Source organism: Lutra lutra, chromosome 2 (assembly GCF_902655055.1).
Source record: "Lutra lutra chromosome 2, mLutLut1.2, whole genome shotgun sequence".
Lineage (NCBI taxonomy): Eukaryota > Metazoa > Chordata > Mammalia > Carnivora > Mustelidae > Lutra > Lutra lutra.
The window spans coordinates 174456321-174482668 of NC_062279.1; the positions used below are offsets into that span (position 1 = coordinate 174456321).

General features: G+C 38.4%; 1 protein-coding gene across 2 annotated transcripts in view; it reads right to left on the minus strand.

Annotated features, from left to right (window-relative positions):
- The window catches only part of RFC1 (replication factor C subunit 1), an 82559-nt gene extending 56899 nt beyond the window's left edge, over positions 1-25660 (minus strand). For both annotated transcript variants that reach the window (XM_047719124.1, XM_047719123.1), the window contains exons 1-4: positions 25507-25660; positions 9905-10033; positions 2501-2576; positions 782-904 (exon numbers count right to left, since the gene is read on the minus strand). In XM_047719124.1, the coding sequence (XP_047575080.1) occupies positions 782-904; positions 2501-2576; positions 9905-10033; positions 25507-25509 (331 nt within the window). In that variant the 5' untranslated portion in view covers positions 25510-25660. The remainder of the gene's footprint in view (positions 1-781; positions 905-2500; positions 2577-9904; positions 10034-25506) is intronic.
- Between the last annotated feature and the right edge of the window lie 688 nt (positions 25661-26348).

Genomic DNA, 26348 nt, shown 5'->3' on the forward strand with positions numbered 1-26348 from the left:
CAGAGAAAGAGAGCATGAGCAAGGGAAGGGCCAGAAGGACAAGCAGACTCCCCACTGAGCGCAGAGCCACCTCGGGGCTCAATCCCAGGACCCTGAGATCAGGACCTGCGCCAAAGTCAGACGCTTAAGTGACTGAGCCACCCACACGGCCCTGTGCTAGATTTTATAAATCACAAATATGAATAACTGTTATATGTTTAGTTTATTATGACTCTAAAATGAAAGATTTAAAAACTTACACAAAATACACCAGTAACATTTTAATCTATGATTCAAGATAGAACTTCAGCTTATTCAATAGAGAACACCTAGGGGTGCCTGGGTGGCTCAGATGACTGACTCTTGCTTTCGGACCCGATCATAACCTCAAGGTGCTGGAATCCGGCCCACATCAGGCTATGCCCTCAGTGGGGAGTCTGTTTGGGGAGGCTCTCTCCCACTCTGCCTCTGTCCCATTCCCCACTCATGTTCACATGCTCACATTCTCTTTTTCTCTCTCTCTAAAATAAATAGATAAATCTTAAAAAAGAAAAAAAAAAACAAAAACAAACTTTAAAAAATCCCAAGGCCAATTCTCCTGTAATTGTCTTTACAATGGCCCTTAACCCACAGAAAATGCCCAAGATAATGACTACAGCCTTCTAATATACAACAACAAAGGGAAAAAGGCAACAGAATTTCATTTCCAAGTGAAAGAAGTACATCCAGACACCAATGAGAAGCTCACAAACATAACACACGCTACTGCTCTCTAAAACAATAAACATATTCAGTACCTTACCTGTTTCTGAAATGTATGTAACAGGATCCTGGCGTAGAATTTTACCAGGTTTAGAGGACAATGGCAATTTTTCTGGTTGCTTTTTGGCATTTTTTACCGGCACTGTCTCCTCTGATTCTGAATCTGTACATGAAAAGAAAATCAAACAAGACCTCAAAAGAAACAGTAAAATACAGTGTGTTTTTAAAGTGATTATTGTTAACCAATTCCTCAAGGCCCATTTCGAGGCAAAACTCTTACTGTGAATTCTCACAGGTTACTTCTACTTGTGTTAAGCCTTTGTCTTACTTCTGTTGCCATAACAAATCGCCACAAATTTAGTGGCTTAAAACAATATAAGCATATTATCTTACAGTTCTGGAGGTTTAAAATCCCATGGGTCTCACTGGACTAATATCAAAGTGTCAGCAGGGCTATGTTTCTTTTCTAGATACTCTTGGGAAAAATCTATGTCCCTGTCTTTTCCAGTTTCTAATGATTGCTAACATTCTCTAGTTAGGGCTCCCTTCCTCCATCTTCAAAACCAGCAACAGCGGGCAAAATCCTTCTCATGCTACCATCTCTCTGGTTCTCTGACTTTCTTCCATAGTTAATCTCTCTCTCTCTTTCTCCTGCATCCCCATTCCTTGTGAATACAATGGGCCCACCCCTAGATAATCCAGGATAATCTCCCTACTTTAAGGTCATCTGATTATCAAACTTAATGCCACCTACAACTTTAATTTCCCTTTTGTCATGTAACCTAACATATCCACAGATTCTAGGAATTAGGGTATGGACATCTTTGGAAGCACTGGTCTATCTACCACAACCTAACTACCCAAGACACTTAAATACAAACCAAGACAAAGGAGTACAAAAATAGAAGTTTCATAAACTTCAGTATCCTTCCTTTTTCTCTGAACCATGCATTTATAAATCCTGCTTCATATTATCCTAAACTGCACCAAGCAATTACATTTCCAGTTTCCCAAATGACAGAAACTTCCAGGGAATGTGTATTTATTTCAAATTCCTTACAATATACAACAGTAAAAGACTTACAATAAACACTTATGTATTTTTAGGATGGTGTCAGAATCTTTGCTATCACTGTCAAATCCTAACAATCTACAAATGCTTCCTTAGGTTACCTTTTGAATTGTAAGAATTCACACCAGATGGATCTACTCCACAAAAGTAAAATCTAAAACGTTCTGAATTCTACCGTTACTTTAATATATCATAAAAGGCAAGCATAAAAATACTCCCCATCTTAAAAGTATATTCAAATATTTTATATGGTGCTTGTTCCACTTTAAATGCAACAAAAAAGATCCAGATTAAAAGCACAAAAATTAAATTTTAGATCTTTGTTTCTAAAGCAATATTCTAAAGCACTTTTTTTTTCAAATTCAGTTTCTAAGAAGTTCAGCTGCAAGAGAAGTTAGTATGAATATTTTAAAAAATAAATATGCCATATTCAAAGTAAGTCTAAGACATGCTATATATACTGTATACCCCCCAAACAGACATATTTAATACATTAACACATTTCAGCTCTGATAAGTTCCACAGTATAATAAAACTGTTTCTAACTTTAAGTATAGAGCCCTCTCCTCACAGGACTTATTATAACATCAGAGAGAGCTCTGTGTCTCAGAACATCAGTTTGGAAAACACTGCTCTGAGGGATATAAAATTATTTTAAACTTTAAAGCTCCTCAGGAGAAATATTACCTGAATCATAGATGATCCTCTTTTTCTTGTTTGGTTGCTTCTGCTTAGAGTCATCTTCTTTACAAGAACTATTTACCTGTAAACATCACAGTATAATTAGAACACAAAAACATCTACATAACTCAGCTGCTTCTTTCTGATTAGACTTGAGCTCAGTAATTTTGCCCCAAGGAGACATTTTTGCTTGTAATAAATGGGGCAAGGGCGGGGGTGGCTATGGGGGGTTGGGATGTTACTGGCATCTAATGGGTAGATGGTAGACCAGGGATGTTTCTAAATGTCCTACAACGCATAAGACATTCCTCCATAACAAAGAATTACACAGCCCAAAAGTCATTAATGGCCTAAGCCAGATCCTCCATCAAAAAGAAAAGAGGTAACAAACGCTGGCATGGATATGAAGAAAAAGGAACCCTTCTGGACTGCTGGTGGGACTATAAAATGTACAGCCATTATGGAAAACAGTACGGAGTTTCCTCCAAAAAAAAAATTTTTTTTTAATTTAATTTTTTCTCAGTGATCCAGAATTCATTGTTTATGCACCACACCCAGTGCTCCAAACTACCACATGACGGAACAATTCTACTTCTGGAAATATATCCAAAGGAAACAAAAACACTAACTCAAAAAGATATCTACATCCCCCATGTTCACAGAAGCATTATTTATAATAGCCAAGACATGGAAACAACCTAAATGACCATCAAAATAGGAAAGGATAAAGAATAAAGTACACATTTAAAAAAAAAAAAAAAAAGAGGAAATCCCACCATTTGCAACAACATGGATGAACCCTTGCAGGCATTATGCTAAGTGAAATAAGTCGGACAGAGAAAGACAAACAATGGATGATCTCACCATTATGCGGACTCAAAAAAAAACAAAAAACATACCAAACTCATAGAAAAAGAGATCAGACTTATGGTTACCAAAGGCAGGGGGTGAGTCGAAGTACAACTGGAGTAAGGTGGTCAAAACGTATAAGCTTTGTTACAAGTCCTAGGGATGTAATATACAACACAATGACTATAGTTAGCACTGTTATTTGACAAGTAGGAAACTTGTTAAGAGGGTAGATCTAAAAGTTCTCACCAGAGGAGAATTTTTTTTTTTTCCTTTTACTGTTATCTATATTGAGATGATGGATGTTAACTACATCTACTGTGGTCATCACTTCACAACAGATGTAGGTCAAACCATCATGCTGTACAGTTCAAACTTATATAGCTCTATATAATTATTTCTTAGCCCAAATCTGCACCTGTCTCCTGAACTACATATGAATGTAACAACTCCCAGTGCCCAGCTAAGGATAAACAAACTGAATAAAGATTTCATCTGCTGCCTATCACAAAGGAGACAACAGTTTAGAGTTTGAGTTCAGCCAAATTAACTGCCTGCTAAACCAAAAGAATTAACACTCTTTGGAAGAATGTAATAGAATCCAAATTTCCTACACTATATAATTCACACTATACAACATAAATCCAAAAAAACACACACCAAAAAAACTAGGAAATGTGACCTGTGATGCTTAGTTTTACCTGTAAACTTGCTGGGCCACAAAGTACCCAGATATTACATCAACATTATTCTGAGTATTTCTATGAAGGTGTTTTTGGATGAATCTAACATTTAAATCAATAGACTGATTAAAAGGTGATTCCTCTCCATAATGTGAGTGAACCTGATCCAATCAGTTAAAGGTCTGAAGAGAACAAAAGACTAACCCTCTCCCAAGTAAGAGAATTCCTCCTTCCTGCCTGCCTTCAACCTAGGATATCAACTATTCCTGAGTCTCAAGCAGACTACTCTTGGCAAGCAGGCTTGAGCCTATAATCACACTACTGGCTCTCCTAGTTCATAGGACTTCAGACTCACACTTAAACTATACCATCAGCTATCATTAAGTCTCCAGCTTGTCCAGCTGTAGGTCTAGGGAGGGACCTGTCAGCCCCCATAATCACATTCATGAATTCTTTAAAATAAATCTCTTTTGAGATTCTCTTTCTTTGGAGAATCCTAATACAGATTTTGCTACCATGAAATGGAGTGGTGCAGTAAAAAATACCTAAAATATGGGAATGGCTTTGGAACTGGGTTATGATGAAAGCTGGAAAAGTTTTTGATGTGTGTGCTTAAAAAAAAAAAGCCTAGGACTTCTGGTCTAAGATGGCAATGAACTCACCTCCACAGGACACACCAAATCTATACCTATTTATAGAGCAATTCCTCCTGAAGAACTGAGGGCTGATGGAACAGCCTCTGCACAAGAAAAAATAGATCACATGGAGAATGGCAAGAAAAACAGAGACAGGGTAACAAAAGGAACCCCCACCCATCACTGTGAACTGCATTAGGCACGGATAATACTGAGAAACCATAAGCAGACTCGTCTTCCTGGGGTAGAGAAAAAAGGCTATGGTTTAAAAGAGTAACTAGATTATAAAAAATTCAGCCCCACATCTCCACCAAATGGTGGGGGAGCTGCTGGAACTCTCTCCAGGTTGGAGGGGCCAAGATTTACATTCTCCCTCCACCCAGACAGATTGGACAGGAGTAGGGTCTTGTTGGCCTATCACCTCAACAATCCCCCACCAGCCCTAGACACCTCACCCATGTGACCCTAGCACAACACATACTGCTGCATCCCTGATCAGTTCTCCATCCCCACACAGTGCTAGCTGTCTTGCCAATGTGACACAGGCACAAGGCACCCCAAAACACCATTTTGGCTCCAGACAACTTGCCAGGCCAACCCCACTGCAGAGTTCCTCAAGAACATGCCCAATTTGGCTCCAGATGACTCACCAAGGTACCCACTACATGCAGTGCCTAGAGACCACCCAGTCCATTCTTGCTTTGGATCCAGACAACTGACCAGGGCACCCCTGCACAGAGCACCCCAGCACACCTCAACTTGCATACACTTCAGCGTCAGCTGTGCTCAGCATAGAGAACCCTGAGACTGCCCTGGGCCATGCCATTTCAGATTCAACTGTCCTACCAGGGCACCCTGTGCACAAAGACCCCCGGGGACCACTCAGCTTGCATCTACTTCATTTCCAGGGCACCCTCTATGCAGAGAGCCCTAGGACCACCCCAATCCACATCCACTACAGCTCAGGCCATTCCACCAGGGCACTCCAGCACAAAATGCCTCAAAACCACCAGCTACAACTTCAGCCAACCAGCCAAAGTCACCAGGCATATGCAGCTACACATGGGATGACCATACACATGATCATTCCTTCAAGTTTAGGAGAAATATCTGTTGCACCTAATTCACAGAAACAAGCACAGAAAGTCAAGCAAAATGAGAAGACGGAGGAATATGCTTCAAATGAAAGAACAAGACAAAACCTCAGGAAAAAAACTAAATGCAACAGAGATAACCAAGCTACCTGCCAAACATTTCAAACTTAAAAAAAAAAAAAAATTAATGATCACAGAGATGTTCACCAACTGGAGAAAAGAGTGGATGAGTTCAGTGAGAAATTCAACAAAGAAATAGAAAATATTAGAACAGACTGGCACTGAAGAATACAGTAAATGAAATGAAAAACACACTAGAGACAATAACAGAAGATTAAAGAATGAAGAACAGATCAGCAATCTGGAAGACAGACTAATGGTAAGCACCCAAGCCATGGAGTGAAAAGAAAAAAGAATTTTTTTTAAAAAATGAGAACAGAAAGGATCTCTTGGAAAACATGCAAACAAAGCAAAGATTTGCATTATAGGGGTCTCAGAAGAAGCTGAGAGAGAGACAAACGGACAGAAAAGTTATTGAGGAAATATCTGCTGAAAATTTCCCTCACCTGGAGAAGAAAATGGATATCCAGATTCAGGAAGCACAGAGAGTTCCAAACAAAATGAACCGAAGGAGCTCCATACCATAACAGTAATAAGTAAAATGTCAAAGATCAAAGATAAAGAATTTTAAAAGCAGCAAGAGAGAAGCTAATAATTACCTACAAGGGAAACTCCATAAGGCAATCAGATGATTTTTCAGCAGAAACTATTATGCACACCAGAAGGGAGAGGCATGATATATTCAAAGTGCTGAAAGGAAAAAAGCTACAAACAAGAATACTCTACCCAGCAAGATTATCATTCAGAATCGGAGAGATAAAGAGCTTCCCAGATAAACAAAAATTAAAGTATTTCATCACCACTAAACCAGCCTTACAAGAAATGTTAAAGAGCTTCTTTAAGTGGATAAAAAAGGCTGCAATTAGGAGAAAATTATGAAAAGAAAAAAAATTTCATTAAAAGCAAGCACAGTATAGGTAGTAGAGCAATTACTTACAAAGCTATTAAAAAGGTTAAATGACAAAAGTAGTAAAACCAACTATATTTTAAAAAGTTAGTTAAGTCAGGGATGCCTGGGTAACTCAGTTTTAAGGATCCGCCTTCAAGCTCAGGTCATGATCCCAGGGTCCCAGGATCAAGTCCCACATCAGGCTCTGATCAATGGGGAGCCTGCTTCTCCCTCTGCCTGCTCTTCCTGCTGCTCCCCCGGCTTATGCTGACAAATAAATAAATAAAATCTTAAAAAAAAAAAAAAAGTTAAGGGGACTCGCATAATAAAAAGATGTAAAAACCTAACAACATATAGATAAAAGGCAGACAGAGGGGAGTAAAAATGAACTTCTCTTAGAATGTGTTCAATCTGAAGTGATCACCAATTTAATATAGATTATCATGTACTTGAATGTTATACAGGAACCTAATGATAACCACAAGCCCAAAACCATAACAGATACACAAAAAATAAAGAAAAGCACAACACTGAAGAAACTTACCAGTCACAAGAAAAGAGAGCAAGAGAAGAAAGGAATAGAGAACTACAAAAACAACCAGAAATCAATTAACAAAAAAAGTACATACCTATTTACTCTAAATATAAATAGCCTCATTCTCTAATCAAAAGACAAGGGATTTTAAAAAAAAAAGACAGGGAATGATAGAGTGGATAAAAAACAAGACCCGTCTATATGCTACCCACAAGAGACTCACATCAGACACATACAAACTGAAAATGAAGAGACGGAAACTAAAAAAAAAAAAAAAAAAAAAAAAAAAAAATCCAGGGTAGCAATACTTACATCAGACAAAATAGACTTTAAAACAAAGACTGCAACAAGAAACAAAAAATGGCATTACATAACAATAAAGGGATCAATCCAACAAGACGATGTAACAATTATAAATATTTACTCATCCAACGCTGAAGCACCTAAATACACAACACAAAGATTAAGAGATGTAAAGGAAGAAACTGACAGTAATACAAAAATAGAACAGAACTTTAACACCCCAGTTCCATCAATGGATAGTTATCCAAGAAGAAAATCAATAAAGAAACAGTCAGACCAGATGGACTTAACAAATATATACAGAACATTCCATCCAAAAACAACAGGATACATATTCTTTCCAAGCGCATGTTGAACTTTATCCAAGATAGATAACATAGTAAGCCTCAAAATAAGTTTCAATAAATTTAAGAAAACTAAACTCGTATCAAGCATCTTTTCCAACCGCAATGGTATAAAACTAGAAATCAACTACAAGAAAAAAAATGGGGGAAAAAAAATCACAAACACATGGATTTTAAACAACATGCTACTAAACAACTGACGGGTCGATGATGAAATCAAAGAAGAAATTTAAAAATATATGTACTAGTACTGGAAGTCCTAGTCATAGCAACCAGTCAAGAAAAAGAATAAAAGACATCCAAATCGGTAAAGAGAGTCACTCTTTGCAAATGACATACTATTCATAGAAAACCCTGAAAACTCAGGGGACCTGGGTAGCTCAGTTAGTTAAGCATCTGCCTTCGGCTTGGAGCAGGATCCTGGGGTCCTGGGATCGAGCTCCGCATCAGGCTCCCTGACTTTTAGCAAACTTTTTCTTGATACCTCCTTTAGCGAGGGAAAGAAAAGCAAAAACAAAATTACTGAGACTACACAAAAATAAAAAGCTTTTGCACAGTAAAGGAAACCATCAAAGTGAAGAGGTGACCTACTGAGTGGGAGAAGATATTTGCAGATGATATATCCAATAAAGGGTTAATATCCAATGTATATAAAGAACTTCTACAACTCAACACCAAAAACCCCCAAAATAATCTGATTAAAAATGGGCAAAGAACCTAAAAATGATCTTCAGATGGACACATGAAAAGATGCTCAACATCACTAATCATTAGGGCAAATCAAAACCACAATGAGATATCACATTATACCTGTCAGAATGGCTAGAATCAAAAAAAAATCCCAGAAAAGGAGAAAGAGAATGAGGCAGAAATTATTTGAAGAAATAATGGCAAAGAGTTCCCAAGTTTGGTGAGATTTATAAATTTATAGATTCAAGAAGCTCAGAAGCCATAAACAGAATACACACAAGAAAAACACACCCAGGCATACCACAGTCAAAACTAAAAACCAAAGATAAATTTCCTAAAGGCAGTATAAGGAAAACAATACATAATGTACAAAAGAAAACAATATGACTGCTAATATCTCTCCCAAAAAAAAAGAGACCAAAAGACAATGGAACATCTTTAAAGTGCTGGGGGGAAAAAAGTGCCAATCCAAAATTCTATAACCAGCAAAAATATCCCCCAAGAATGAAGAAAAAATATATTATTAAATAAACAAAAACTTACAAAATTTGTTACCAAAAGATCTATGCTACAAGAAATGATAAAGAAAATTCTTCAGGTTTAAAAACAATGATATGACATAGAAATTCAGAAATTCTTATCTTCAATAAGAAATGAAAAGCACCAGAAATGGCAAATATGTGGGTAAACATAAAAGATCGATTTTTTCCTTTTAATTTCTTTAAAATATGTCTGTTTAGAGCAAAAATTATTACACTGAATGTGCAGTACTAACAAATATAGCTATAAAACATATGACAACTAAAATATAAAAGATGAAGTGGTGATAAACAGATCTGTAGAGTTGCAAATTCTTACATTTTACACGAAGTGGAATAATATTAACTCAGACACACTACTGTAGCCATTGTCTGCTTTCTATAGTGACATTGTATCTTAACTTCTCTGAGGCCCAAAGAAGACAGAGAAAAGAATAAAGCTTTCCTTCAAACCTTCCTTTACCAGAAGTCTAACACCTTTCATTTGAGACCCACGTCTCTAAGAACAAACTGCTCAAAAAACGTAGTTTCAACAACTAAAAAAGGTTCCATCTCTACTTCAGAAAAACAAGCGAAGAATACAGTCAGCTATATTAATTAGAAATACACTTTTCTTCTTCCTCTGCAAGGTGAGTTGAAATCTGTATTTACCTCAGGCTCCCAACATATCAAGTCTAGGAACTGAATTTCACTTTTTATACAATTCAATATTGTATTTAGAAAACTGACCTTGATTTCCTTTATTCCCTTCTTTGCTTTTAAAGTTTCTTCAGCAGACTTTGTTTTCTCATTCTTCTTTACTGTTTCAGTTACAGGTTTCTTTCCACTTGGTATAACCCCAAAGAATTTCCGAATATCCTAAAAGCAGAAAGAACATGTGTAAATAAACATTAACTGCACAAAATGTGAATTTCAACTACAAAAAGGGACAGTTCTACATACACACTGGTTTGCTTTCAATAATTTCTTCATAATCAGATAGTTCCACATGTGCAACAGCATTCATTTCACATGCAAAAGTTAACTGATAAAAATTACCTGAGTTAAAAATAATTTGCCTAATGAAAAATAATATTAATTCTCGGAATTTGGCCAAAAACAGGACAAAAATAAGCAAGTGACATTTTTCTTACAACAACACAATTACTAAAGAGGCAAGTAACAAGCAATAAATGCTCAGAGTCCTAAACAAACAGGGAGTGGAGAAGAAACCCATCTTCTAGGTGCCTCTTAGCATATGGAAAACGCCTTTTAAAGGTACATTAGAGCACGCATCTCACATGCAAATGCTCTGGGCACTCCAGGCAGAGTGTGGGAAAAGACAAATGTTGAAGAGTAATCCTTGCCCATGGGATTTATACTCCAATTTCAGAGAAAGATAACTCTCACAACCCTGATCATTTATGACCTTAAGAACTAAAAACCTTAGAAATTATTTTTCTTTATATAATTTTCCCAAATTCTGAAAAAAATATTTTGATGCTTGTTACAATATTCTCTTTTGCTCTATCCCCTTGTTATACTGCTAAAATAAAATTTAAATAAAATTTAATCATAATGAAACATTTACAATGTAATTTACAATTTAAATCACTCCTTTAAATTTTCATACATATCCTTCCCTACTTTTGATTTTAGCTTTGAAGAAAGTATAGTGTAAAGAATGGGCATAGAACTTAGAAAGCCTCAGTATGAATCTCTGCTATAGGGACTTTTATGTATGACCTTGGGCAGGTTACTTTAATCTGTTTTCCCATCAGGAAAGCGGAACTAATACTACGTAGGCTTTATGAGAATTAACTAATTTTGGCTAAGTAGAAAGCTTCCCTTCCCCTCATTTATGAACTATTATTCCTTCACATCACTGACACATCTCTATTTTCAATTATCTCTGCTCCCAGGCAAGGGTATAATGAACACACAAAAATGAAATCTGAGTAAGGATCTGAATTCCTCAGAATAGGGTTCAAGAGCCAGGTGTTCTGCCCTTCCTATCCTTAATGTTTATAGTCCTGAGTTTTCTATCATTTTTACCTGTTCCAACCTACCTCTTTATTACAGTGAGGAAAATGTCTATTAAAAGTGCTTTGTGAAGTATAAGAAAGTTAACATTTTCTAGATGCTGGCAGTAAATGTCATACTCTTAAAATGTCAAAAATCCCAAATAAGTGTGTTATACACACATGCATGCGCACACACACAAATATTTTTGTGTCTAAGCAAATAAACAAAGCAGATAAATGAGGTATACAGACACCTTAAACTGTTTTTGTGTTGGTTTTTTTTTTTTTAAGATTTTATTTATTTGACAGAGAGAGGCTCAGCGAGAGAGGGAATAAAGCAGGGGGAGTGGGAGAGACAGAGAGAGAAACAGGCTCCCCACTGAGAAGGAAGCCCGATGCGGGGCTCAATCCCAAGACCCTGGGATCATGGCCTGAGCTGAGGCAGACAATCAATGACTGAGCCACCCAGGCGCCCCTTAAGTTTTTTTTTTTTTTAATACAATTATAGACTTTCCTGGTTTTATGTTGTCTTTTATAAATTTCTTAGTATACAAAAGTCATAAACCCATCCTAATAAAATCTAAGTCTAAAAAATACTGTTTACGAAATGGATACCTCAGCTATGAAACTAAGACATTTGTGTCAGGTGCTAAAGAAAGATGGACCATAAAGAAAGCCACAGCCTTCCATATAATTTGCAAAAAATTGGGTTTGAGGTTGGCAACCACTTATTTTACTGCTTCTGGAGGAAATGAAAGTTTCACATTGGAGTTTCACTTTTCAAATTACCAAATGATTCTTCATTCAAATAGTGATGACCATTCACACACGCACACGGCATAGCACATGCACCATGGAAATACCAAAACTGAGGGTTAATAATCAGGTTAAAGTCAGTGCTGATTTTCAATCTGTATTAGGACAACAAATGCTTAAAACTGCACAAAGAAAACAAAACAATTTAGGAAATGGAATTGTTGGTTATATTAAGGCTCTCTGATTTCTGTCTGTTCCATACTGCCACTCCTCAGCACTGTTACCTTTCCTTCCCAAGTAATCCCTTCTATTCACATCCCCTTTCTCCTCCTTTATTTTTGTTAAAGATTTATTTATTTATTTGAGAGACAGACACGGAGGTGGGGGGTGGGGTGCAGACTCCATGCTAAGGGCAGAGCACCAAGTGGAGCTCAATCTCACAACCCTGAGATCACGACCTAAGCCAAACCAAGAGTCAGATGCTTAACCAACTGTGCCACCCAGGCAGCCCTCCTTTCCTTTATGCTACCCTACTCTCTCACTCCCCACACTCTTATACTCTGACAGCAGCAGAACAGTTAAAGAAATTACAGCATGATCTAACTCAACATACATTAAAAATCTAAACTTTTGGAAAAGCATTTTCATCACAATGAAAGCCAATCTATTCTACCTTTCTAGAATTATCTCCAGTGTGAGCAGCCATCATGTATATAAATATCTGAAGGTCACTAATCTGGCCTCAATTTAGAGAGTGACTTCACCTTACTCCATAACATTCCCTGTCTAGTATCCCCAGTTTTCAAAGATTTCATGAAATGAAATCATGAATCTAGTGGCTAGTCATACTGCCAAACAATGGATCTAAACACCACTTTTCCCTGCACAGAATAATTCTTGCTCTGTATATGAGTAGAAAAAAGAATAATTTTTTTTAATTTTTTTAAAGATTTTATTGATTTATTTAACAGAGAGAGAGATCACAAGTAGGCAGAGAGGCAGGCAGAGAGAGGGGGAAGCAGGCTCCCTGCTGAGCAGAGAGCCCGATGCGGAGCTCGATCCCAGGCCCCTGAGACATGACCTGAACCAAAGGCAGAGGCCCAACCCAATGAGCCACCCAGGCACCCCAGGAATAGATTTTTAAAACTTACTTTTATAATCTTGGCAAAGGGATAGCCTAAGCAGAGCATCAAGGCAAGAAACCATCCATAAAGATCTGACTACACAAAAATAAAAGATGACATAAGCAAAAGTTAAAATACAAAGGCCTAACTTGAAAAGATCTACAACACGTGTTATATATAGAAGGGTTCCTACAAATCAATAAAAGATAGCTGAGTAGAAAGGTGAAAAACTACTAAAGCAAATTATTTTTTTAAAGATTTTATTTAGTTGAGGAAGAGAAAGCACAAGCAGGGGGGAGTCACAGAGAGAGAGAGAAAGGGAGAAGCAGGCTCCCTGCTGAGCAGGGAGCACAAAGCAGATGCAGAAATCAATCCCAGGACGCTGAGATCGTGACCTGAGCGAAAGGCAGACACTTAACCAACTGAGCCACCCAGGAGCCCAAACAAATTATTTTTAAAATGCAAATAATCAAAAAACAATAGGAGATGTTCAACTTCACAAATAATAAAGAGATAAACTGGGGTGCCTGGGGGGCTCAGTCAGTTAAGTGGCTGCCTTCAGCTCAGATCATGATCCCAGAGTCCTGGGATCAAACCCCACATCAGACTCTCCACTCACCGGTGAGTCTGCTTCTCCCTCTCCCTCTGAGATCTCTCTTGTTTTTGCTCTCTTTCAAATGAATAAATAAATAAAATCATTAAATTAAGTAAACAGATAAGCTGAAACTGGATTATTTTTCTCTAAATGTTGAAAGACTGATAATGCCCAGATTTGTCAAAGATATAGGGAAACAGACGCTCACACACTACACTGCCCTAAAAGCAAAAACTGGCACACCAGAAGACAAAAACCATTCCAAAGGACAATCAGCAATACTTATCGAAATTTTAAATATGCATACCCATTGTCCCAGGAATTCTATCTCTAAAAGGAATGATAAAAGAAAATAACACTGTTTTTATTTGGGGAAACAGAAAAAAAGTAGTAATTAATTATTATTTTCTTCTTCAACAGTTATTAGCTGAACAAAAAGGTAAGTTCAAATAAAGCAAAAATTTAGGCAAAAGTCATATCAAAACTAAAACAAATTTTAGCACATAGCTAATAAAAACAAGTAGTTTTTCATGCTTTTACTTCCAGCTACTGGACATAGATTTATCTCTTTGGATGACTCTATGAGGTATGTAGGGCAAACAGAATCTCTCCATTTTACAGATGAGTAAGTAGAATTAAGTCAAACACAGGCTTTCTCTCAGTTTTACCATGTACTAGCGGTCACTTGGGATGAATTACTTCTCTGCCCCTTAGATTCCTCGTAGTACCACTTGCCTCATAAAATTCCTGTGAGGATTAAGATGGTACGTCAAAAACCTCCACAATGGAACCTGGTCCTGACTCCAAATCTCTTTCACAGTTTTCCACTTGACCATGACTGTCCCTTCATAGTTTCCCTATATCTCTAAGAATCTATGCAAAAGCAGCCATACCCCACAATCAAGCAGTATGGCCTTTCCCTTCTGATAATTCCTGATAATTCGTATGCTTATATGCAGGCATTATGCCAGAGACTTAGAACACAAACAGAAAAAGGCGCTCATGAAGCTACCTGAGATACAAATTAGTATATAAAGAATTCGATCCAAAACGGTGCTAAGACAGAGCTTACCACTAAACTACAAGAGCACTGAGAGCACCTAACACAGAGGGCCTTCGGAGCAGCTACCTAAAAGAAGCCACACCTGAACTGAGTCCTAAAATGATTAGCAGGAGATATTTTTAAGTAACCTCCGCCTCCAACATGGGGCTCCAGCTCATGACCCTGAGACCAAGAGTCGCGAGCTCCACCAACTGAGCCAGGCGCCCCAGGAGAAATTTCCACAGTCCTATAAATCTGAGCTTGAAGGCACTGCTGTTTAGTTCCATATGGCAAATTTGTTTATCTCACCACTCTACGTCAAGTACAGGGCCAACACCAGAGACAAGTAGATGCTTCATTAGTATTGGCTGACCGCAGGGCTCACCTGGCTGGCTCAGTCAGTGAAGCATGCATCTCTTGATTGCAGGGTTGTGAGTTTGAGCCCCATATTGGGTGTGGAGATTAGTTAAAAATAAAACCTTAAAAAAAAAAAAATCAGCTGAACACATGTGTAGTTATTTCTAAGGTCACTGGCCTTCACACCTGGGCTCCAAAAGAGATGCTCTTGATTACCTAAAATGAAACTCATGGTAGATTTATTTTTAAAGATTGAGTATTAAAATAATCTTTAATTGAAATTAATTTGATGCTGTGATTTTACCTATTGCTTTTGGCTTTAAGAAATTTTAAGTGGAGGGTCACCTGGGTAGCTCAGTCAGTTGGGCATCTACCTTCGGCTCATGTCATGATCCCAGGCTCCTGGGATTGAGTCACCTCAGGCTCCCTATTCAGCCAGGGAGTCTGCTTCTCCCCTTCCCTCTGCAGCTCCCCCCCTGCTCACGTGCACATGCTCGCTCGCTCTCTCTCTTTCAAAAAACAAATAAAATCTTAAAAAAAAAAAAAAGAATTTAAGTGGATGTTAAATTAACACTTACTGTATATTATTTCTGAAGTAAATTATTAAAGTTGGCCTTTCAGGCGCACCTGGCTGGCTCAGTCAGTGAAACATGGGATTCTTGATCTTGGAATTTTGAGTTCAAGCTCCATGCTGGATATAGAGATTACTTAAAAAATAAAATCTTTTAAAAAAAATAAAAATAAAGTTGACTTCTATAAACTGACACTTGTAGTATGGTACTCTCTTGTCATAATATTGTGGCTACTAAAAAAAAAAAAGTACTTCCACTTTTAGTACAATATTTCCTCTTCTTCCAATCTGCTTTGAGCCAAACGAGTTACCTTTCAGAAATCACATATATTGGGATGCCTGGGTGACTCAAGTCAGTTAAGTGGCTGCCTTTGGCTCAAGTCACAATCCCAGGATCCTGGGATCGAGTCCGGCATCAGGCTCCTTGCTCAGCAGGAAGCCTGCTTCTCTCTCTGCCTCTGCCTGCCACTCTGCCTGTTTGTGCTCTCTCTCTCTGACAAATAAATAAATAAAATCTTAAAAAAAAAAAAGAAAGAAATCATATGCATCTCTATATATAATTGATGTTAATGATACAGCCAAGTCTGGCACAGGACTCAAGAAACTTCCTGAGTAAGATACCAGTGAGTAAAAAAAAGTATGGTCTGAAAAAATTTTTTTAAATAATAACAGGTTTGGGGCGCCTGGGTGGCTCAGTGGGTTAAAGCCTCTGCCTTCGACTCAGGTCATGATCCTAGGGTCCTGGGATCGAGCCCCACATCGGGCTCTCTGCTCAGCGGGGAGCCTGCTTCCCTCTCTCTCCCTGCCTGCCTACTTGTGATCTCTGTCAAATAAATAAATAAAGTCTTTAAAATAAATAAATAAATAATAACAGGTTCTACCCAGGAAGAATTTTAATAACCTGCATCACCTTCCTTCCTTCCTTTTTTCATTCATTCATTCACTCATTCATTCATTCATTCATTCTTTCAACAAATACTCATTAAAAGCCTTCCATGAGCCAAGAACTATTCTTGGTGTCTGGAATAAACGAAACAGACAAAAGTCTCTGTTCTTGTGGAACTTTCATTCTACTGTTTGCTCTGGGTCTTTCTGTCTTTGGGCGGGGGGTGGGGGGTGGAATGTAACACAGGAAACGGTAGAAAAAATAAAGCACAGAAAGGGAATAGAAATGGAGAACATCCGATTAGGGGAAACATCTGCCTCTCCTACTTGCTCTGGAATCAACTTAGTTTACCCAAGAGGTCGCTTGCTCCCAAGAGCGCGAAAAAACACATTTCCATTCTTAGCTGTGTTGAGGAAGATGTATAAAATTCTGAAGCCATAGTATGTGTATTATATAGCCTAAGACTACTTGCATTGCAAGGAGCACTGGGTGCAGTGCATAAACAATGAATGTTGGAACACTGAAAAAAGAATTAAATTAAGTTTAAAAATATATATATATACACAAAATACTAAAAAAAAAAAAAATACTGTATCACAAAATATTTTCAAATATACCTGATCCAAAAATACTAACACTGGCAAAATTAAACAGAAAATGGAAATTAATAATTTGGGTTTTTTAAAAATTAAGGTCTTCAAACCTGCGTAATTGAGATAACTGAAACATTTAAAACTCTTTATGCCTGATCTGATGGTTTATTTTGATATTTTGACATTTTCACCAAGGTTAATGTAGTCTGATTACAGTTTTTATTCATCCAGAAGTCAATTTCTTACAACTGACTTCTAGTCTAAAAAAGCAAATTTAACCTACTTGAATGAACATTGAAATTAAGTTCAAGTCAAAAACAGAACTACCAACCCACATGTCCACTGACAGATGAATATACAAGATTGTGGTGTACACACACACACACACACACAGGAATATCACTCCGCCATGAAAACAAATGACAGATTTGTCATTTGTGACAACATGGATGGACCTGGAGAGTGTCATATTAAGTGAAATAAGTCAGACAGAAAGACCAATACGTAATTTCACTTATATGTGGCATATTTAAAAAAAAAAAAAGCCTAAAAAGACCATAAACACAGAGAATTGGTGATTGCCAGAAGGGAGAGGGTTCGGGGGATGGCTGAAGGAAAGTGGGAGATACTGGCTTCCAGTTATGGAAGAATGAATAAGTCACAGCGATGAAAGGTACAGCATAGAAAATATAGTCAATGGTATTGTAATAGTGTTTTATGGTGACATACAATGGCTACCACCACTTGTGAGCACGGCACAAAGTACAGAGTTGTCAATCCACTATGTTGCATGCCCGAAACAAATGTAACAATGTGTGTCAACTATACTTCCATTTTTAAAATACATATTTTTTTTAAAAAGGAAAACAGACCTATCACATAATAAATGCTGTATTTCTCTAGGCTATATTATACATTGTCATTAAATGTTCAATAAATTAGATACAAAGTAGAAAGGGCTAGAGATGTTTGGATACCAGTAAATTTTATTCTAGTTGACTTCTCTTTTATTAGATACGCAAAGTTTATTTGTACTTCTTAATTCACCAAATACTTATGAAAATGTACCATGTGCCAGGCACCATACATCCTTGTGGCCCCAATCCTTGCAGAACTTACATGCTAGTATAAGAAGCTGTCAGTAACAAGTTGACTATCTATCAATATCTAAAATATATGCCAAGGAAACATTAAACATACGAGGGGTTTTTTTATGCTTTTGTGGATCTGACAAAAGCTATGAATATTAAAAAAAAAGCTATGAATATTTTCCATAGAAATATGCAAAAACACACAATAATACAAAAATACATAAGGTCTTTACATTCCCAGCACAGAGCTCCTAAAACTCTTGGAATTTCCTAAGTGACAGGAGTATCCAGTTATTTACAATCCGCCCTCTGGATCACATTTAAATTTATGCTAATGAGGCAAATGAGAATGGGGACTGGTCACTAGAAAGGCCGAGAATGGGAACTCTCCACACCATCCCTAGCTGTACAGGGAGAAGAGGAAGGTTTGAAGACTGGGTCATAAAAACAAATGAACAAGCAAGGTTTGATGTTCGAAGAGCTTCTGGGTTGGTGAACACATCGAGTTGCTAGGAGGGTGGTGTACCCAAACATGGCACAGAAGCTCTGTGTCCCCCAACCTCCCATATCTTGCCCTATGGATCTTTTCCATCCATTTGGCTGTTCCTGAATTGTGTCCTTATGAAAAACTGGTAAATATTAAGTAAAGTGTTTTTCAAGTTCTGAGCCATCCTAGTAAATTATCAAACCTGAGGAGGTCTTGAACAGCCAATCTAGAGCTAGTCCATCAGTATAGGTGGCTCACGACTTGCACTTGGCTTCTGAAGTGGAAGCAGTCAATGGGACGGAGCCCCTTAACTTGTGCAGTCTGCACTAACTCTCAACAGTGTCAGAACTGAACTGCATTGTAGGATATCCAGTTGGTGTCAAGAGAACTAGAGAACTGACTGGTGTCAGAAAACACCCCCCCACCACCACACACACACACACACACACACACATAAAACTGCACGTAATCTAAAATGCAGGGTTGGGGCACCTGGGTGGCTTAGTCAGCTGAGTGGTCAGCTCTTGATTTTGGCTGACTCTTGATTTTAGCTCAGGTTATGATCTCAGGATCCTGGGATCACGCCCTGCATCAGGCTTCAAACTCAGCGGGGAGTTTGCTTCACGATTCTCTCTCCCTCTGCCCCCCAACCTGCTCGATCACTCAATCGCTCCCTCTCTCTCAATAAAGAAATAAATCCTTTTTTTTTTTTAATGCAGGGTTTTCACCGGAAACCTATTAATGGTTCCCCATGAACCTGAAATTAAAAACTTCTGATTCACATATACTGTGCAAGCTAACACATCCATCTCAACCTCAGTACCACCTATATATACACTGAACCTTCTAAGTCTTGTGTCTCCATCCCTCCTCTAAGCTCCATATCCACACAGCCAATAGTCTACCAGATATGTCTCTGCCCAAATGCCCCAAAGATGCCTCCAATTCATAAACTCCAAAACCAAGCTCAAATTCCTCTAGGAGTTGCTTTTATTCTTTCATTCCTCACCTCAATGCACAGCACCACCATTTGCCCAAAACAGAAAAAGGGACACTGTTTTTCCTCCTCAATCTGACTCTCCACCTATTCATCCCACCTACTCTATCTCCCAAATACTGCTGTCCCCTTCCCTATTTCTATTGCCAATGCCCAGATTCAAGGCTTCATTTATTTATTTAATAAACCCTTAAACAGGACTTGCCCTGTGCCAGGCAATAATTCAGGCACTTTAAAAATATTGACTCATTTAATCCTCATAACAACGCTATGACGTTTTTTAACTTCAAGTCACAGATGAAAAAACTGAGAATGCTAAAAAGATGTTCTCTAGTAAAAGTTTTGACACTTAAGATGTTCTTAAATGTAAGCAAAAAAAGACTTATTGCATTTTCTACCTTAAGGTGTAACTAACAATTCCACAAATCTATTAGAGAAAAGCATCATCTAGCAGGCAGCCCAAATGCTATTTTAATATACATAGTCAAGACAAAGTACCAAACTTTGCCAAGTACTCAAAAAACAAACCAAAAAAAAAAAAAATCATGCATTTATAGTCTTTTGCCTGTATCGAGAAGTTTCCAACTTGATTGGTTATAAATCTATTAGTAGAAATGAAAAAAAAAATTTTTTTGGCAATAAACATTCCTAAACCCACAGAAAAGTAAACTTTCATAATGACCTTTAGCTTTAAAAGGTCAAAGTACAGAAGCTGCTATATGGTTACTTTGAAGTATAACCAAAAACTTCTAATTACTTATTTCCAGTGCTGATGAGCTCAATCAACAAACAAGTCATATTTGTCTATCAACAATGCAAAAAGAAAGCGAATTATGTCACTTTGTTCACTTATCTTTGGAGGGTACATGACTTTATGCAAAATAAGTACTGCAGTACTCTGTAGTTGTGAAAATATTATATCTTGACTTCACTTCTCTACTCTGAAAGTAACAAAGAAATACAAATATCTGACTAATATTTTTAAACCACCCACCAAATCCACAAACAGAATCTGGTTATCATTACAGAATGCACAAAATCTGTCCAAATACAAGAATCTTTTATCCTGGGCACCTGGGTGGCTCAGTGGGTTAAGCCGCTGCCTTCGGCTCGGGTCATGATCTCAGGGTCCTGGGATCAAGTCCCGCATGGGGCTCTCTGCTCAGCAGGGAGCCTGCTTCCCTCTCTCTCTCTCTCTGCCTGCCTCTCTGCCTACTTGTGATCTCACTATGTCAAATAAATAAATAAAATCTTTAAAAAAAATCTTTTATCCTGAAAAACACTAAAATACAAAATTATATATCTGACTAATATACACAATGATTTAACTGGTAGCAACACAGCAGAAACAAATTATGAAATAAAGTATTTAAAACTACATGAAGGCCTTATACTTTGAAAGTAAAGTTAGTGGTTAGGATGCTTTCCCCTGAGATCAGGAAAAAGACACAACAATTCCCATCACTTCTATTCAATCCTGTGGAGGTTCCAGCAAAAGCATTTAGGGAAAAAAAGAGAGAGAGAGAGAGAAAAGGCACCTAGATTGGATAGGATAAAGTAAAGCTATCTCTATCTACAGATGAAATTATCTCATATAGAAAAAATCCTAAGGAATCCACTAAAAAACTATCAGAACTACTAAATGAGTTCAGCAAGATTGCAGGATCTTGCTGCAAGATCAATATATAAAAGTCAGGGCGCCTGGCTGGCTCATTGGGTTAAAGCCTCTGCTTTTGGCTCAGGTCATGAACTCAGGGTCCTGGGATTGAGCCCCACATCGGGCTCTCTGCTCAGCAGGGAGCCTGCTTCCCTTCCTCTCTCTCTGCCTGCCTCTCTGCCTACTTGTGACCTGTCAAATAAATAAATAAAATCTTTAAAAAAAAAAAAAATATATATATATATATGTGTGTGTGTCAGTTGTATTTCCTCACTCTTCCAATGAATAATCCAAAATTGAAATTAAGAAAATTGTTTCATTTACTGTGTCATCAAAAAGAAAAAAATACTTGGAAATAAACTCAATAAAAGTGTAAAACCCATACTCTGAAAACTCTAAACATTATGTAAAGAAACTGAAGACCTACAAAAATGGAAAGATAGCCCATGTTCATGGATCAGAAGCCCTCCTACCGTTCAGATGGCAATACTTCCCAAGACAATCTACAGATTCAACTTGATCACTGTCAAAATCCCAGCTGGCTTCTTTGCCAATTCTAAAATTCATGTGGAAATTCAAGGGACCCAGAACACAAAACAATCTTGAAAAATAACAAAGTTGAAGGACTAATACTTCCTGATTTCAAAACTTACAATAAAGCCAGGGTTGGAGGGTGGGGGAGACACCTTACCACAAAACTACAGTAATAAAGATGTATTACTGGCCTTAAGATAAATAGGGGAAAAAGAACGCAGAATCGGGGGGGGGGGGGGAACCCTCACACTTACAGTTAATTGATTTCTGACAAGTGATACAAGATAACTGAATGAGAAAAGAAGAGTCTACAACTGGTGCAGGAACAACTGAATATCCCCATGCAAAAGAATAAACTTGAACCCCCTACTTCTTACCCTAAACAAAAATTAACTCAAAATGTCTCAAAGGTAAAAGTCTTAGGCATAAGTCCTCAAGACCTTGGATTAGGCAATGGTTTCTTAGATATAACACCAAAAACTCTGAGAAGTGATGACTGAAGCTTGAATGATGAGAAAAAGGTAGATATGCAAGGCAGGATCTGAACAAGGAGAGGAAAAGCAAGAACAAAAGCTGGGACAGAACCAGTATAATATACTCAAAAAAAAAAAAAAAAACAAAAAACAGAAAGATAAGAGAGGTAGGTAGAGGCCTTAGAGGGCAACTACTAACTAGTATATATGGCAAAGGTACATTTTAATAGGGTGACAGCACTACTCTATGGGGAGCATTCAAATATGATTCACATATTCACAATAGGAAAGGTATTCCCTAGAATGGGGCATGAAGCAGCTCAGATGTATTGAGACTTGACAGCTCTTCAAACAGGCTGTCCTCTAGGTATCGTAGGTCTTTATGCATACTTTCAATAATTATACCAGTCATGAATTATGTATGCTTATGTCTTTAAAATGGCAGCTCAGGTTTTATTCACATTTTGAGCAAATAATTAAAATTTTATAGCAATTCAAATTGTTTACATGGTTTCTTTCTTGATCTTTTTACTTTTAATTTTGTTTCAATTCCTTTAATAGACATTATGTTCACATGGTTCAAAATTCAAGAGTAAAAAGTCTCCCTCCCACCCTGCCTCTTCCTCCCATCTTTCCTTCCATCTTTGGAGGCAACAAATGTTATCAGTTAGCTCCCTGTGTATCCTTCCAGACTTCAAGTAAATATGTATATATTCTTTTCTCGCTTTCTCTACATAAAGTGAAACGTACTTTACATACTGTTCTATAACTTTGTTTTCACTGAATTATCTTGACATTTGTTTTATATTAAGGAAAAAAGTTTTCTCTTTTTTAATGCCTGCAAAGTATTCCATTTTGTGGATACAGTATTTTACTTCTGTTTAATAACTTCAATTAGAAAATATTTGAGAAAAATAAAATATAGCTTCCAAGGCAAAAGTTGTTAACATCTATGGAAGGGCTTCAGAAGATATGCAAATCCTCTTAAATGCTATGTACATGCCCATTTCTGTGGGCAGAAAATTTGCATACCACTCATCACATTATCAAAGATAACTGACCCAAAGAACTACTGTACTACAGTATAACTTGTACACAGATGTTCAATAAACCTATGCTGAACAGAATTTTAGTCTGGGGTCTGGCTAAAGTTTGTACTAGAGACAGAAAGACCAAATTAAATACCAATATAATCAAAAACTCTCATCTATTTTATAGAACCTCTTCCCTTTAACAAACAGCAAAACTGACCCATCTGACTTCTACTTCTTTTCCAAGAAGAGCTTTATTTTTCATCTGCATTGTGAACAACAGTACTAGGATAGAAAAGAATCAAAATTTAAAGTATCTGAGTGATCAAAAGTTGACTATACAAGACAATTTTCACCATAACTGACATCAGAGGCATCTATGATGTCCCTTAAAACTATGTAACATTGGGGCGCCTGGGTGGCTCAGTGGGTTAAAGCCTCTGCCTTCGGCTCAGGTCATGATCCCAGGGTCCTGGGATCGAGCCCCACATTGGGCTCTCTGCTCAGCAGGGAATTTGCTTCCTCCTCTCTCTCTGCCTGCTTCTCTGGCTACGTGTGATCTCTGTCTGTCAAATAAATAAATAAAATCTTTAAAAAAAAAACAAAAAAACTATGTAACATTCCACAGAGTCCCTCCTACGAAAACTAGATCATTGGTAGTCACATAGTAGTATGAAACCTCCACATGCCAGGTTCCACAATAGCAGCTTTACCTATATTACCCTGTTTAATACTCAAGACAATCACTTAAAGCAACTATACTTCGCCCCTTCTTACAGTTAAGAAAAACACAGTCTTAAAAAAGTTAAAGTTAAGCTATTTATTTAAACCACAATAAAAACCACCCCCACTTAACTACGAAATGGCAGAGCAAGGCTGAATCACTGCCTCACTCTTACCTTCAATCTTCCAGACCTCATCAACTTTCCACAATTCCATACTGCCTTAAGTACAAAACGTAATTACCATTGTAGGGCAGTGTAATGTAGTGGTCAAGAATTCTAGTTCAACCCTTTATTAGTTGTATGACAAGCTGTTTAAACTCTAAAAGGCTCATCTACCATCTGTAAAACTAGACTGCTGTGAGGTTTAAATGAGAAAAGGTATATAAAACCAACAGCTCACATATTGGTATTTGGTACAAGGTGGCTATTATTTTATCCTTCTTTGAGAAAAAAACACAAAGAAAAAACACAAATTGGTTTCCCAATTCGGCATAAAAATTTTCCCTCCAGAACGCTGGCATTGTGACAACTAAGCTAAAAAAAGTAGCTCAAAAAACCTGCCTGATTATGATGTAGATTCTGGCTTAATGGAATATCATAAATTGTCCTTTAAATATTTCAAATACATACTTGTATCTATTGCCACACAAGCATGAGGGTCTGTTTGGATGGCTGCATAATCACTTCACTCTCAATTCACATGCTTTATGCAGAATTATACACAGATGCCTTTTTTAAAGATTATTTTTAACATCAGGTGATAAGCGATGACAGCTGTCAAATATACTACATCTGTTTTTATCTCCTGTGTTTCTGGTGTGTGTGTGTGTTTTCCTGGTAAACCGTGTTATCCCTTTAACTTCTATGAACTCCTTTAAACAAAATAAAGCATCCTCCTTATACCCTCGGTCTCAAAACGGTTACGTGATGAGCTTTTCATGGCGCTACTAATGACGAAAGTTGAAGGCCTGAAACAACTTACTCCTAAGAAGGCAAAGTTCGTTACATTTTTCTCGGCCTTGAACCAAAGGTTGAAATCAATGCTCTAGGTAGGACGCAAACAGAGCTCTGGGGTAACGCCAAACAGGAAAACAACTTTACCGCTAAGCCCCCAAATCACCTTCTTTACTCCCTTCCTTTCTCCCTTCCCCCCATGAGCGAAAAAAATGTGAAACTCCTGCGCAGCACCAAAAGCCCTGCGCGCAGCCCGCAGCCCAGAGCTAAAACCCCGTGGTCCAAGGAAAGCCGTACGACCAGTACCGCATTGGGGGCCCCTTCTGTGCCTTTGCTCCGCTTGGGAGCCCCGCACCGCCATCCTCCCCCACCCTCCACACCAAAAGTGCCCGGTCCACACCCAGCCTGCAAACTCCCCCAAGCCCCCGAGCTGCACAGCCTCCCCCCGGGCTCACCATCGCAGCCCACCGACTCAGGCGCGGGCGCGCAGGCCTGTCCGCTGGGGAATCCGTTACGGGGACTCGGGATCCATTCGCGCCAACAACTTCTCCCGCGAAGTGGAAGGAGGTGGGGGCCCGCGGCGCCCGGTGATGACGTCAGAAGGCGCGCAGCTAAACTTGGGCCCCGGGCGTAGGCGGGAGGTGCGACGTCGGCCCAGGTGACGCCCCGCAGGCCCGGGGGCCGCGGGCATCGCGTGGAGCCGCGGAAGCGTGGCCCGCGCGCCGCTTTGCTCCGTGAGTTTTTGGTGGGGGCGCTCAAGCGGAGGTTCCGTTACTCTGCCGAGGCGGGCCGACCGGCTTCCTCCCGTAACGCGAGTGGACGTTGCACTGCCCTGAACTTATCTTTCAAGGGTTCTGACCACCCCCCCCCCGCGGTGAAAATACACCTTTCAGATGTACGTTTCGCATCTTACATTATTTTTTTTTCTCATGTTACTGTAAAATATCAATTGTTTAACAACAGTGTCACCAAAGAGCAGTTACCGTGGTGTAATGTTTGACCCGCCGTATTGGGGTTTTTTTTGCCTCTGAAGTGAAGACCCGCAGTTTGAAAACCAGGCTACTGAAAAGCAATTTTATATTGTGTAATTGGAGAACAGAAAAGACTTTGGTAAAAATCGTCTAGTCACCAACACCCACTCTATTTCAGAAGTGAAAAATACAAGGCCCAAAGAAGCTGAGGGGTCCAGGCTAGGAATCTAGGCCTCTAAATTCCCAAACCTGCACGAAGTCCCTCAGAGCCGTGGTGCAGTGGTGCGCGTGAAGCCAAGTCATAAACAGGATGTATCACAAGAGAC